The 15000-nt window shown below is 39.8% G+C and overlaps 1 protein-coding gene across 1 annotated transcript in view; it reads right to left on the reverse strand.

The window, feature by feature from the left end:
• The window catches only part of lrig3 (leucine-rich repeats and immunoglobulin-like domains 3), a 42377-nt gene that overhangs the window by 19430 nt on the left and 7947 nt on the right, over window positions 1–15000 (reverse strand). The window contains exons 2-9 of the mRNA XM_077197568.1: window positions 13933–14004; window positions 13776–13850; window positions 3672–3806; window positions 2606–2749; window positions 2168–2311; window positions 1653–1796; window positions 968–1111; window positions 120–200 (exon numbers count right to left, since the gene is read on the reverse strand). Coding sequence (XP_077053683.1) covers window positions 120–200; window positions 968–1111; window positions 1653–1796; window positions 2168–2311; window positions 2606–2749; window positions 3672–3806; window positions 13776–13850; window positions 13933–14004 — 939 coding nt within the window. The remainder of the gene's footprint in view (window positions 1–119; window positions 201–967; window positions 1112–1652; window positions 1797–2167; window positions 2312–2605; window positions 2750–3671; window positions 3807–13775; window positions 13851–13932; window positions 14005–15000) is intronic.

Below are 15000 nucleotides of genomic sequence, written 5' to 3' on the forward strand. Positions count from 1 at the left end.
CACTTACATAAATTAACTATAGTGTCCTGCACACACTAGTGAAAGAAATTGTATCTGGTGTCTGAATAATGTTTGGTTAGACAGTACACTGAGATAACACGATCCTGTAAAGCACTCACAGTTTCCTCAGATTGTCCAGAGCAGAGAAAGGGCCGTTCATGTCCTCGATGGTCCAGGAGATCTCGTTACACTTCAGATCTCTAAAGCAGGAGATCAGAGGAAACCACAGCGTTAAACCCACACCCAGAAAACCCCAGTGGTTGAGCTGCCCAGACCTCGAGTTCAGGCTCGAGGAAACAAGAGCTCGCAGCAAACCAGACGCTCGAAACCTGCTGAAACCGGCTTGCTGCACACTAACTCATGCTAAAACATGCTAATTCATGGTAGTAACATGCTAAAAATGCTTGCAACATGCCATTTCATGCTAGCAATGTACTAAACATGCTTTAGCCACCTTTGCGGACATTTAATATTCAACAATATTATTGATCTCCTGCATTGACACCATTATATGAGAACTGAACTGAGCTGGACGATGACATCACGGTTTTCTCCAGAGCGGCTATATATATAAATATTTATATAAATGAACTAAATGTATAACTTTTTTACAACAGAAATTAACCATCACTGAACTTACTTAAGCTGGACTGTGACGCTGTTTTCTTCTAGAAACAAACTTTGTTGCATTATTTTCCTGTTATCTCTGTAAAGCTGCACTTTTCTGGACTTTAGAACAGAAACACTCATTCACTGCCATTATAAAGCTTGGAAGAGCCAGTACATATTTAATATAACTCTGATTGTGTTCGTCTGAGAGAAGAATGTCAGATACAGCTAGGATGAGTTGAGGGCGAGTAAATCATGGGCTAATTTTCGTTTGAAAGTGAACTATCCGTTGAACACTGAACTGCACAGACAGCTCCTTCACTGATAATAGAAGTGTTGAAGGTATTCCAGGACTCACAGCGTCTGCAAGTTGGCGAGGCCTCGAAACGCTCCGTCGGCGATGAAACTGACGCGGTTGTTTCCGATGTGGAGCTGCTCGAGGACACTGAGTCCCACGAAACTGCCCTCCTCCAATCGGGTCAGCTGGTTCCAGTTCAGATCACTGACAGACAGACAGCAGACACATCAGCCAAGCATTCAGCGCTGTGTTTAAGCGCCTCGAAAGGGGGAGCTGAGGTATCCCACGCAGCCTTGAGTCACATGCTGTGTCTGAAACACTTAATAACTACTCAAAAGTATGTTCTGTATGATATGAATGTGTGTAGTGTGAATGAGATTCGGACGTTCTACATCTAAAGTCTAAAGAAAGCTTAAATTAGACTTTAAGAAAAGCTTAAACTAGTCGGATGTAGAATTCATCTAAAATAATTCAGTATTTTCAGCTTCAGAATCATGAATATGTTTATTCTGGTGTCTCTATTGTCCTGTGCTTTGGGTTTCCAGTCCAAGCCTATTCATTTACACATACAATGTAATACCAAATTTAGCATTTTTTAAATCAAAAGTAAATTTTTTGTTCACAGTAGTATCACAATAATTTCGTATCATGAGTTTGGTATCGTGATATGAGGGTTTTGTTACACCACATGATGGGTCACACACACACACACACACACACACACACACACACACACGTGACTCACAGCTCGGAGAGTTTCTGGCAGAACTCCCACGCGTCGGCTCTGATGCGGATGATGGTGTTGTGAGACAGGTGAAGCTTCTGCAGCGTCAGGAGCCCGTAGAGCCAGCCTTTACTCACCTCCGTCAGGTTATTGTGCTCCAGCTGCCTGCTCACACACACACACACACACACACACAAACAGGTTTGTTGTGCTATACTTGTGAAGACATACCATAGGCATCATGGTTTTTATACTTTACAAAATGTATTTTCTGTTCAAACTCTATATTCACACACACTCTCTAACCCAAACCCCTAAACCTACCCACGACACACACACACACACTAACCCTACCCATCACACACACACACACTAAGCCAACCACTAAACCTTCTAATATCTCACACACACACACACACACACTAACCCGACCCCTAAACCTACCCATCACACACACACACACACTAACCCTACCCATCACACACACACGAGTTTTGAAGCGCTGGAGTACAGCAGGAGAGCAGGTCTTCACTCACAGCACTTCCATGTTGTTGAGGCCCCAGAACGCCCCGTCCATGAGGCGAGTGATGCCGTTCCTCTGGATCTTCAGCGAGCGAAGGCCGTGCAGTCCGTGAAACGCCAGACCCTCGACACGCCGAACACGGTTCCTGCTCAGCTCTCTGTCCATTGCACACACACACAAACACAGGAGTCAACGACAGCTCTCTGTCGATCACACACATGCGAGAGTCACATGTAATCGCACGTAAACCGATTTGGCTTATCTCTATTATGAAATCGCAAATCAAAGCGTTTCAATCTTCTGTTTATTCAGAGACAGCGATAGTGTTTACTGGACTGATCAGCTGCGCTAATCACAGCCTTTGCCAAATCGTGTTCGGTTTCAGTGCGATTGATCGTGCAGATCTAGTGTGGAGTGATGCAACGAAACGTGAGCGAGTGTGTTCACTTACAGGGTCTGCAGGTGCGGGAGCGGGAAGATCTTGGGCGGGACGGAGCTCAGGCGGTTCTTGTTGAGTTTTAACACCAGCAGCGAGTTGGACAGATTACTGAAGCAACCGTGCTCCAGCGTGGAGATACGGTTGTTATTCATCAACCTGCAAACACACGATTCAAACACAGATTCATGACAATTCTCCGAAGCCGTAGGTAATGATAGCTTTAGCTATAGATAATAAACTACTTCTGTTCTCAGTCTTTTTGGAATCAGCTATATAAGAACTTAAACTAATCTGAAAGTGCTTAAACTAGTTTAAAAAAGATGAAACTTGTCTTAAAAGTGCTTAACTATTCTGAAAAGAATATAAACAAGCCTAAAATATCTTAAACTATTCTAAAAAAGCTCAAACTAGACTTAAAAAGGCTTAAACTAGTCTGAAAAATGCTTCAACTAGTCTAAAACTGCTTAAACTAGTCTAAAAGAACATAAATTAGCTTAAACTAGTTTAAAAAAAGCTTCATTAGTATTAAAAGTGCTTAAACGAGCCTAAAAGAGCTTAAACTTGCCTAAAAGAGCTTAAACTAGTCTAAAACAGCATAATCTAGTATTAAAAGAGCTTAATCTAGTATTAAAAGTGCTTGAACTAGTCTAAAAAAGCTTAATCTAGTATCAAAAGTGCTTAAACTAGTCTGAAAAATGCTTCAACTAGTCTAAAACTGCTTAAACTAGTCTAAAAGAACATACATTAGCTTAAACTAGTCTAAAAAAGCTTCATTAGTATTAAAAGTGCTTAAACGAGCCTAAAAGAGCTTAAACTAGACTAAAAGAGCTTAAACTAGTCTAAAAGTGCTTAAACTAGTCTAAAAAAGCTTAATCTAGTATTAAAAGTGCTTAAACTAGTCTAAAAAAGCTTAATCTAGTATTAAAAGTGCTTAAACTAGTCTAAAAAAGCTTAATCTAGTATTAAAAGTGCATAAACTAGTCTAAAAGCTGAGGGTTAGCATTCAGACAGTGTTGGAGCGTGAGACTCCATCAGGTTTCTGGAAAGCGGGTCAGCTCAGAGCAGAAGGAGGACTCACAGGTTTTTCAGAGGAAGTGGAGGAAAAGCCCCGGCCCGAACCTCCATAATATTGTTGTTGCTAAGGTCCAGCGTCTCCAGCGCGACTAGCGAACCGAGCCGATCCGACGAGATCCTCGAGATCTTGTTGTTTGCTCTGAAAACAGAAAGGCGTTTCAGAAAGCAGATTTCAGTGTTTCTCCGGCTCTGATGTCAGCACGCCTCACAACAGCTCACAACTGCCTCTACTGGTCTACAACTGGTCTAGAAGAGTGTTATTTGGTTTATAAGGTAATTACTAACAAGGTATTTAAACAAAAACAAAAAAACCCTGGCAATAACGCGGATGATGAAGCCCATTCCCTCAGTGATAGATTGTGATCTGATGATGGTTTGGGTTGATCATGACACTGAAGAATGCCTTTTTAAAACCTGACAAAGGGAAAAATGTTAAGGCATCAGTTACACAGCTATAAGAACTTAAACTAAACTAGTCTAAAAGAGCTCAAACTTAAAAAAAAAAAAAAGCTTAGACTTAAAAAAGCTTTAACTAGTCTTATAAGTTCTTAAACTAGTCTGAAAAGAGCATAAACTAGTCTATAAGAGCATAAACTAGTCTATTAGAATGAGCCTAAAAGAGCTTGAACTAGTCTAAAAAGAGCTTAAACTAGTCTTAAAAAACCTTAAACTAGTCTTAAAAGTGCTTAAACTAGTCTGAAAAGAACATACAGAAGCCTAAAAGAGCTTAAACTAGTCTTAAAATAGCTTAAACTTAGGGCTGGGTACCGAGTTCGGTACTTTTTAGGTACCGACCGAATTGCCTCGATACTACCGAGTATCGAAACATGTCTTGTTTTTCGGTACCAAGTTTCGGTACCTAAGTGGTTAATCTCGTCAACGTCAGTAAAACAATAAGCATGCAGCATGATTGGCTGTGGCGGAAAAACACTAGTTTACGCGGCTGCCCAGATACGTGAGGCTGTAGTGTGTGTGTGTGTGTGTGTGTAAGCGTCCCAACCCAGATAGATAGAAAAAAATGTGGAAATGATCAAAAGTGTACCTACCTATGCTAGAAGCACGCAATGCAATATTTTCGACAAGATAATTGCTGCCAAGACTGGCAACACGGTAAATCTGATAAGGCACTTAAAAGCGTACAGAATATAGGCTAAGTTACTTGAGAGTAGAAAGTTTATCCGTCTTCGACTGCAAAAACTGGAGCGCGTCACAAATGAACCGAAACTCAGCGTATAGGATACTTGCCTCACAGACATGAGAAATAGTTCTATATATGTTCAAAATATGTCTACTTTTAAACGAAACAATTAGAAATAAATAGTTTGATTACCTAATCCATAGGCGCACGCGCGTGCGTTCGCTAACGTTACTGCAGGGATGACGAGTCAGCATCGCCATAATAATCTTTGCAGCCAACACACTCAGTAAACACTTGTTCATTAATAAACAATTAAAATATCTCCTTGCTATCGTTTCCGACACATCCATAATCATTAGGCTACTTTTGCCAGTGCTTTGCGCAAGCTTCATGTGTGCTGAGCGCGAGCATATATCCCGCACCCCAGTGGCCTATATTTAACTCAATTCACATTTATTTGTATAGCATTTTCACAATACATATCGTTTCAAAGCAGCTTTACAGAAAATGCATGTGTCTCAATTACAATTTAGAGTGATCTGTTATCAGGGGTGACTGTGTGTAATGCATTTCAATTAATTTTCATTCAGTTTCATTGTTAAACAATGTATTAAGTTAAGGCAGAAACAATGAGCTTATTGAAGTAAAGAATACATGTTGTTAAATGATTAGGAAACATAGAAAACTTTAGCATTGGTGCTTTTTTACAGACTCAAAATATGAATGTAAAAAAGTCAACAAACTGAAAAAATAAAAATAAAAATTGGGTAATGTTATATTGTTAAAACTTTCATAAAATTGGTATTGAAAAAAGTATCGTTCAGGAACCGGTATCGAAGTCAAGGTATCGGTATCGGTATTGGTATTGAAAATTTTCTTACGATACCCAGCCCTACTTAAACTAGTCTTAAAAAAACTTAATCTAGTCTTAAAAGTGCTTAAACTAGTCTTAAAAGTGCTTAAACTAGTCTTAAAAGTGCTTAAACTAGTCTGAAAAGAACATACACGAGCCTAAAAGAGCTTAAACTAGACTTAAAAAGGCTTAAACTAGTCTGAAAAGTGCTTAAACTAGTCTGAAAAGAACATACACGAGCCTAAAAGAGCTTAAACTAGACTTAAAAAGGCTTAAACTAGTCTGAAAAGTGCTTAAACTAGTCTGAAAAGGACATACACAAGCTTAAAAGAGCTTAAACTAGACTTAAAAAGGCTTAAACTAGTCTGAAAAGTGCTTAAACTAGTCTGAAAAGAACATACACGAGCCTAAAAGAGCTTAAACTAGACTTAAAAAGGCTTAAACTAGTCTGAAAAGTGCTTAAACTAGTCTGAAAAGAACATACACGAGCCTAAAAGAGCTTAAACTAGACTTAAAAAGCCTTAAACTAGTCTGAAAAGTGCTTAAACTAGTCTGAAAAGGACATACACAAGCTTAAAAGAGCTTAAACTAGACTTAAAAAGCCTTAAACTAGTCTGAAAAGTGCTTAAACTAGTCTGAAAAGAACATACACGAGCCTAAAAGAGCTTAAACTAGACTTAAAAAGGCTTAAACTAGTCTGAAAAGTGCTTAAATTAATCTTAAAGAACAACAGCTCACAACTGCCCTTGGGTTTAGAAGAGTGTTATTTGGTTTATGAGGCAATTACTAAACAAGGTATTTAAACACAAAAAAACCCTGGCAATTACGCGGATGATGAGCCCATTCCCTCAGTGAAAGCGCCGCTGACGAGCACAGTCGTTTCCCGAGCCCAACGCCTCCTAAATTGCAGTGCAGGAGCTGCTTGTGTCAGGAACACGAACGGCACAGAGACGCCTTTGTGTGAAAACATTCCCTGGACTCGCAGGTCTGAACTCCAGCTCTGCGTTTGTGCAGGTGAAGCTGAGCGTAATGCAACACACGACCTGTGATCCAAAAAACCTGTGCAGATAAACACTTAAAATCACCACAAATACACTACCAGTCAAAGGTTTTGGAGCGGTACAATTTTTCTTAATGTTTCGCTGTTAAAAAAAAAAATAATAATAATAATATTGTTAAATATTATGACAATTTAAAATAACTGTTTTCTATTTTAATACATTTTAAAATGTAATTTATTCCTGTGATCAAAGCTGAATTTTCAGCATCATTACTCCAGTCTTCAGTGTCACATGATCCTTCAGAAATCACTATAATATGATGATTTGATGCTCAAGAAACATTCATTATTATTGAATGAGGCATAGTTATCAATGTTGAAAACAGTAGTGTACTTCATCAAAGAATCCTGAAAAAAACTGTAAATTACTGTTTTCAACACTGATAATAATCATAAATGTTTCTTGAGCATCAAATCATCATATTATAGTGATTTCTGAAGGATCATGTGACACTGAAGACTGGAGTAATGATGCTGAAAATTCAGATTTGATCACAGGAATAAATTACACTTTACTATATATTCACATAGAAAACAGATGATTTACATTAGAATGATATTTTACAATATTACGTTGTTGTTTTTTATCAAATGAATGCAGCCTAAACACATTAAAAATCTTACTGATGCAAAACTTTTGATGGGTAGTGTAACTTAACCGAAAAATGCATTGAATTACAAATAATCTTCTAATATATAATCTCAGTTTCTCATCTGCAGCTCAAACCAGTAATCTAAACCTAAGATTGCTCGTTCCCGTTTAGGAAAAGCCCACAATGAAAAACACAAGCCACACAGAGGCATGATGGGAGATCTGTGAAGGGGGAACGAGGCGAAGGTGTTGAGACAGATAAAGACACGGGACGTGCCGGAGCAGATCCCGAACGTGTGAATGAAGCATCGATGGAAAACAAGGAATGCCACCGATGGAAATTTGAAAATAACATTTTAGTCTCTCGGATGGAAAAATAAGCTTGTTTACATTAAGATTCTCAATCCTAGTTCCTGTTTATTACCTCGCTGTAATTCCTCATGACAGAATAGCCATAAAATAACCAGACATATCTCTGTGTCTTTAACATCTGCTGAGTGTGTGTGTGTGTGTGTGTGTGTGTGTGTGTGTGTGTGTGTGTGTGTGTGTGTGTGTGTGTGTGTGTGTGTGTGTGTGTGTGTGTGTGTGTGTGTGTGTGTGTGTGTGTGTTTTATCTCCCCCTCCTCCTCAGCGTTCACACAAACAAGTGGCTCATTGTGTCTCTCTGCCGCACAACTCAAATTTGTTCAACCAATTTTCAGCAAATAAGGCTGTTACACGCCGTTAGTTTAATCCGCGCCAGAGTCTGAACGGGATATTTTTAGTGCCGCGAGCTAAACGCCAAATCCTGATGACAAACATATTTGTGACATATATGGAAAACTTTGCCAAATAAAGTCGATTGAGAAAGCAGCGCTGCGAATGTTTGGCACGTCAGTACATTATGAGAGTTATTAGACGCTTGCTGAATTTCACAATACTGACACTTTCCACACTGTGTGTGTGTGTGTGTGTGTGTGTGTGTGTGTGTGTGTGTGTGTGTGTGTGTGTGTGTGTGTGTGTGTGTGTGTGTGTGTGTGTGTGTGTGTGTGTGTGTGTGTGTGTGTGTTTCTGGCAGATGAGACTGAAGGAAAAAAAAGTCAAGTTGGCTCTAAGGGAGCAGAGAGGAGCGCAGACACACACACACACACACACACACTAACCAACTCAATTTCAACATATTTTCCTCATGTTGTAAAGATCCTGCTGCTTTACATTAATGAGCAAACGAACCGTCCTCAAATCTCTGCCACTAATACAGATATATTTCAGATGGAAACTCGATGGAAAATAGTTGAGATTTCCAAGTGGTCCCGATGAGTATTTGTCAGATAATCTAAAAAAGTTTTTTTTTTAAATTTAAAGTGCTTTACAAGAGCTTGAACCAAACAAGAAGAGCTAAAGCTAGACTTAGGGCGTTCTCACACCTGAAAGTCCGCACCAAAGTTCACGTTTTGATACATTTTCTACTTTCAGAAAGTTTTGGTTTGGTTTCACACTGCAATTCTGCAAGCGCACTAAAGAACTTTACGTGACATACTTGCGTCCTGTCGTCATCATCTATGTGGGCTGCATCTCGACATTGATTGGTGTGTAAATGGACGTGCGTCAGACGTCAGCGTGTTGTCAATTCGGCGGGTAACTTTGACAACATAAATGAACAGGCGCATAGCCGATCGTTGCAACTGTATTGTTATTTTTTCGTCGTGCGAAGATTTTATCGTTGCCGGCAGGAAAGGAGGAGAAGACTGCAAGCAATCAATGCGATTATTAATATTATGTCATCAGACCATACTTCAATTAAAAACCTCGTCTCCTCCTCTCCCCACGGCTCATTTTTCCTGCCATCTTCTGTTTTTCGGCTATGCGGGAACCACCGGAACTTCCTGTAAAAGGTCTGAAAGTCCGAACCATACAGAAAGGCTTTCACACTAGAAACGAACCAAAACTTTGCTCAGTTTGATCCGGACCGGGACTACCTCTTTTCGTCGGACCAAATTTCATCTGTTGGGTGCAGACCGTGGTCCGGGGGAGGTTTCACACCTGCAATTTTGAGTCCGAAAGTGCGGACCAAACAAGGTAGGTGTGAAAGGGCCCTTAAAGAGCTTAGTGTAAAAAAAATTAAACTAGACTTCAAAATAGTCTAAAAAGCTTCAACTAGACTAAAAGAGCTTACATTAGTCTACAAAAGCTGAAACTATACTTAGAAAAGCTTAAATTAGACTAAAAGAGCTTAAACTTCAACTAAAAGAAGCTTCTTTTTTTAGCTTCTTATTTTAAATAACCATATGATCATGAAATATTGTTTGATAATTCAGACCATTAAATACTTTACAAACATAAGATTTATATTTACATGTATGCATTTATCAAACGCTTTTATCCAAACAAAAAGATTCCGAACTCAATGAATATAAACCAAAAGATCTGATTATTCACAGCAAATGAATCAGTCTTACGTCACATGCCACACTTGAGCTAAAAACAGAAAAACTACTGGGCAAAATTAAGAATCACGATTTTTTTTTTTTAAATAGAGATCACGATTCTGAGCAGAAAACTAAACAAAATAACATGTAATTTACTAGAGGTTCTGACAAAATGTTAATTGCTGCAGTCTATTTAAAATGTTTTAATTAAGCTGAACTAATAAGTGAATGATTCAATGACTCACTCAAAAATCACTTGTTTTATTACTGGATGAATCAGTGTTTTTGAAAGAATCTCTTGAATGAACGATTCGATGACAAACACATTTTTCAACAGTCACTTGTCGCCACCTACTGGTGTAACGATGTAATTGATACAATCTTTATTTGAAGCATCAAGTTTCTTTCAGACTTTGCTTTATTTTGATTGCTACCGTATACATCAGTGTTTATATTTGAACTATAAACTTTCATCAAAGTACTTCCATGATAATCTGAATAGTTGTAACAGAAATAACAATAACGTGTGGTTGAAAAGACCATTTCTGAAGCTATGAAACACTAGGTCCGAACACAGATCTGAATGTCCGCCGTCATCGTATTTGTCAAAGGTTTAATAGACACAGGTGAATCGGTGATCACATGATCGTAGAGCTGCACGATTATGACAAAAATCATAATTGCCGATTATTCCCTTGAAATTGTAATTGCGATTATTAATTACGATTATCACAATTTAGCCTACATTGAATATATATATATATATATATAGGCATATTATAATACATGTTTACACAAAAATTGTTAACACACACAAGTACTGTCCCACTTTACTTAACATACACATCAATAGTAAGAATGACTCATAGTAAAGACTAGAAAAACATTAGGAGTATGCTAAAGCAATTAAATAGCAGTCCCAAACTAGCTTTTGTTAATACAATGTTGATATCAGCCACCACAGTCATTTAAAAATATTTAAAATAACACAAAGTGAAAATTAAGTGTCATTTTGGGTTATGGAAACGACACTTCCCATGGTGAATACACAATACTAACAAGAACTGGTAATGAAACCGCTCCTGGTGAATAGAATGGAAATCACACCTGCATGCAAATCCTTCTCAGCTAACACGTGATTTATTATTTTACTTTTATTTCGTGACTTAGTAATTTACATTGTAACGACGTTGCATGCTCGTAGTTTCTTTTGCACTTCATACAGTGAAGCGATACACAGCGCGCGCCGCCGCATTTGCGCGTGCAATTGAAGAGTGCGCGCTACGAGCACAGTATAAGGCTGACAGGACAGTAAAGTCCGTTTTTCTGAGGTGAGAGACTTTTTATTTCCGCGTACACTTACGTCACTGCCTGGTATGTCATATTGTGCTGGGTTTCCTGAAGTAGTCGTGATTCGCCTCTCATAACATAATTATGCTCTAAACACACACACACACGCAGAGTGGATTTTCTTTTGTGATCGCGGCTTTGAACGATTACGTAATCGTGGCATCCGTAATCGTAATCGCAATTATAAATTCGATTAATTGTGTAGCCCTACATGATCGGTATCTTTTAACGATATATCGTGCAGCTCTATAGGCTCTAATCTGATTGGACGAGTGACATGCGATAAACACTAGGGCTGTGCAGAGATTAATCACATCCAAAATAAAAGTTTGTGTTTACATAATATGTCTGTATAATTATTTTGTATATATAAATACACACGCATGCATGTATAAATTTGAGAAAAATTTGCATTCTACTGTATATATCAAACGATTAATCGTTACACAACCCATATAAACACACACAAGATCAATGTGCCACAACAGATTGTCACTTTGCATTGCATCTAAAACTAAAAAACAGCATCTTTACGTGGTCGGGACGTGTTTTGAAGTGTAAGCCAGAGTAATATATCCACCACAGTATAGCAGCGACTGCACGGCGTACGGGTCTGAGGTATCGAATAGCTCCGGCCTCTTATTCAAACACACTCTCAGACTGAGCGTCTCTCGAGTTTGACCCTTCAGCCCAGAGAAAACAAACGGCACCGGCTCCACAGCTGGGAGTGATTCACTCGCCAACACAACAATTAATCCAACGATTTCACAGGAATTTATGGCCTTGAACAATTTAAGAGCCGTATGAAGCCAATGCTCGTCAGTAATTAGCTGGAAAATTCGACCGTCAGACTGAAGGACTGAACTTTTTGATTCAATCCAAAATGTATGTTTCAACACCCTAGCAACCGCTCATCTATCTTGATCTTCAGACAAAGTTGTGTCAAGCCAACATGAAATCTGTCCAGCGTCATTAAATGTGCCACTAGACTAAACACCAGCTGAAGGACGTTAATAGAGTCGGATGTTTCTGGACGGTGTTGTATTTAACACTCAGATGAAGCTCCACACCGGCGCCGTCACACACAAGAGACCAACAAAACCCTGCCAAACTGTGTTCTGCGTCCAAGAGGAAATACCACACACACACACACACTCTCGCTCAGAAATTCACTCCAGACGCTCTTCACCAGGGAAATTAATGTTTCATTATTTCGCCATTTTATGTGTCACATTTTCAAGAAGATGAAATGTGCTGGAGAACCATAAATAATCACGAATATGACAATGAGGAATATTTAACAAAACCAGATTCAAACAGTTTTGACTCGCATTAAAAACACTCTCAAAACCACCTCATGCAAATCCAACAAACAGATAGCCCCGCCCCCAAACTAAAGCATTGGACAGTCAAACAGATAGCCCCGCCCCCAAACCTCAAGCATTGGACAGTCAAACAGATAGCCCCGCCCCCAAACTAAAGCATTGGACAGTCAAACCGATAGCCCCACCCCCAAACTCAAGCATTGGACAGTCAAACAGATAGTCCCGCCTCCCAACCTCAAGCATTGGACAGTCAAACAGATAGCCCCGCCCCCAAACTCAAGCATTGGACAGTCAAACAGATAGTCCCGCCCCCAAACTAAAGCATTGGACAGTCAAACATATAGCCTCGCCCCCAAACTCAAGCATTGGACAGTCAAACAGATAGTCCCGCCTCCCAACCTCAAGCATTGGACAGTCAAACAGATAGTCCAGCCCCTAAGCTCAAGCATTGGACAGTCAAACAGATAGTCCCGCCTCCCAACCTCAAGCATTGGACAGTCAAACAGATAGTCCCGCCCCCAAACTCAAGCATTGGACAGTCAAACAGATAGTCCAGCCCCTAAGCTCAAGCATTGGTCAGTCAAACAGATAGCCCCGCCCCCAAACTCAAGCATTGGACAGTCAAACAGATAGTCCCGCCCCCAAACTCAAGCATTGGACAGTCCAACAGATAGTCCCGCCCCCAAACTCAAGCATTGGACAGTCAAACAGATAGTCCCGCCCCCAAGCTCACGCATTGGACAGTCAAACAGATAGTCCCGCCCCCAAACTAAAGCATTGGACAGTCAAACATATAGCCCCGCCCCCAAACTCAAGCATTGGACAGTCAAACAGATAGTCCCGCCCCCAAACTCAAGCATTGGACAGTCAAACAGATAGTCCAGCCCCTAAGCTCAAGCATTGGTCAGTCAAACAGATAGCCCCGCCCCCAAACTCAAGCATTGGACAGTCAAACAGATAGCCCCGCCCCCAAACTCAAGCATTGGACAGTCCAACAGATAGTCCCGCCCCCAAACTCAAGCATTGGACAGTCAAACAGATAGTCCCGCCCCCAAGCTCACGCATTGTCGTTCAAACAGATAGTCCCATCCCCAAACAAACTCATTGGACAGTCAAACAGATAGTCCCGCCCCCAAACTCACTCATTGGACAGTCAAACAGATAGTCCCGCCCCCAAACTCAAGTATTGGACAGTCAAACAGATAGTCCCGCCCCCAATCGCACGCATTGTCGGTCAAACAGATAGTCCCGCCCCCAAACTCACTCATTGGACTGTCAAACAGATAGTCCCGCCCCCAAACTCACTCATTGGACGAGGTGTAAGCTGTCATGTTGGGTTGCTCAAACACACAGGAGTAAATCATGAAACGTCTCATACTCACAGAATCAGACAGCTGAGGTTTCCAGCATCAGGGCCCAAATCCGGGATCGACTCGAAGTCGTTGTTATTCAGTTTACTGTGAACATAAAACCAAACAGTTACACTTGTAGACTTCATACATTCAAGGAGAAAAAATACCCCAAAACACACACACTCACATTTCGCTGAGGTGCGGCAGGCTGGAGAACAGCGCTTCGGGAAACGTGCGTAACTTGTTATGGCTCAGATCCCTGCACAGAAGAAAACAGCCGTCAAAGAGTTTCTGAAGAGAACGAAAATAAACTCAATGAAACACTCGTACAGTATGACATCATCACGCCAATTCAACGTCAACTGGTGTGAGAGTCATTCATTCATAAACACTGATCTACAGGAATGGAGCAAGCGGTCAGTATTGGTGATGATTATAAGGGCCAGTATATAGATGTGGAAAAGCTGATAAAGACACAAAAGCTGTGTTTACATTTACTGTATGTCTTGTACATGTAAGCAGCTTTCTCTACCGTAAACGAGATTATAATGTCGTTCCCCGACTCGTTATCCTTGCGTCCTGATCCAATGCCAACACATCTTTAAATTACTATTAGTATTAATTGAAGTTGGTGAAGCGCGGGTTTCGGCACAGTCTATTTTCACACTCAATTAAAGTGAAAGCACACTTTTGATGACCGAAATAAATTTGATTTCACACAGAAAGATCCCAAAATGCACAGAATAAACATGTTTAGTAAGTTTTAACAAGAACTAGAGGTCAGCAGGTAATAATAATCCACTGTAAATATGGCTAAAGACAAACTCATGTGTGACCCTGGATCACAGAAGCAGTCACATGTCTCACGGGTATATCTGTGGCAATACCCAACAGTACATCGCATGGGTCAAAATGATCCATTTTTCTTTTATGCCAAAAATCATTAGGATATTAAGATCATGTTCCATAAAGATATTTTGTACATTTCCTACCGTAAAAATATAAAACATTTATTTTTGTGAGTGAATGCTGCCAAATCTCGAATATAAATGCACAACTTTAAAGATGATTTTCTCAATATTTCAATTATTTTACACCGTCAGATTCCAGATTTTCAAATAGTTGTATCTCAGCCAGATATTGTCCTATCATAATAAATTATGCTAATTTATTCAGCATTCAGATTATGTATACATCTCAATTTCATAAAATGTACCCATGTGACTGGTTTTGTGGTCCAGGGTCACATGATGGC

Source organism: Siphateles boraxobius, unplaced genomic scaffold (assembly GCF_051911475.1).
Source record: "Siphateles boraxobius isolate OS27281-9 unplaced genomic scaffold, OSU_SipBor_1 4, whole genome shotgun sequence".
Classification (NCBI taxonomy): Eukaryota; Metazoa; Chordata; class Actinopteri; order Cypriniformes; family Leuciscidae; genus Siphateles; species Siphateles boraxobius.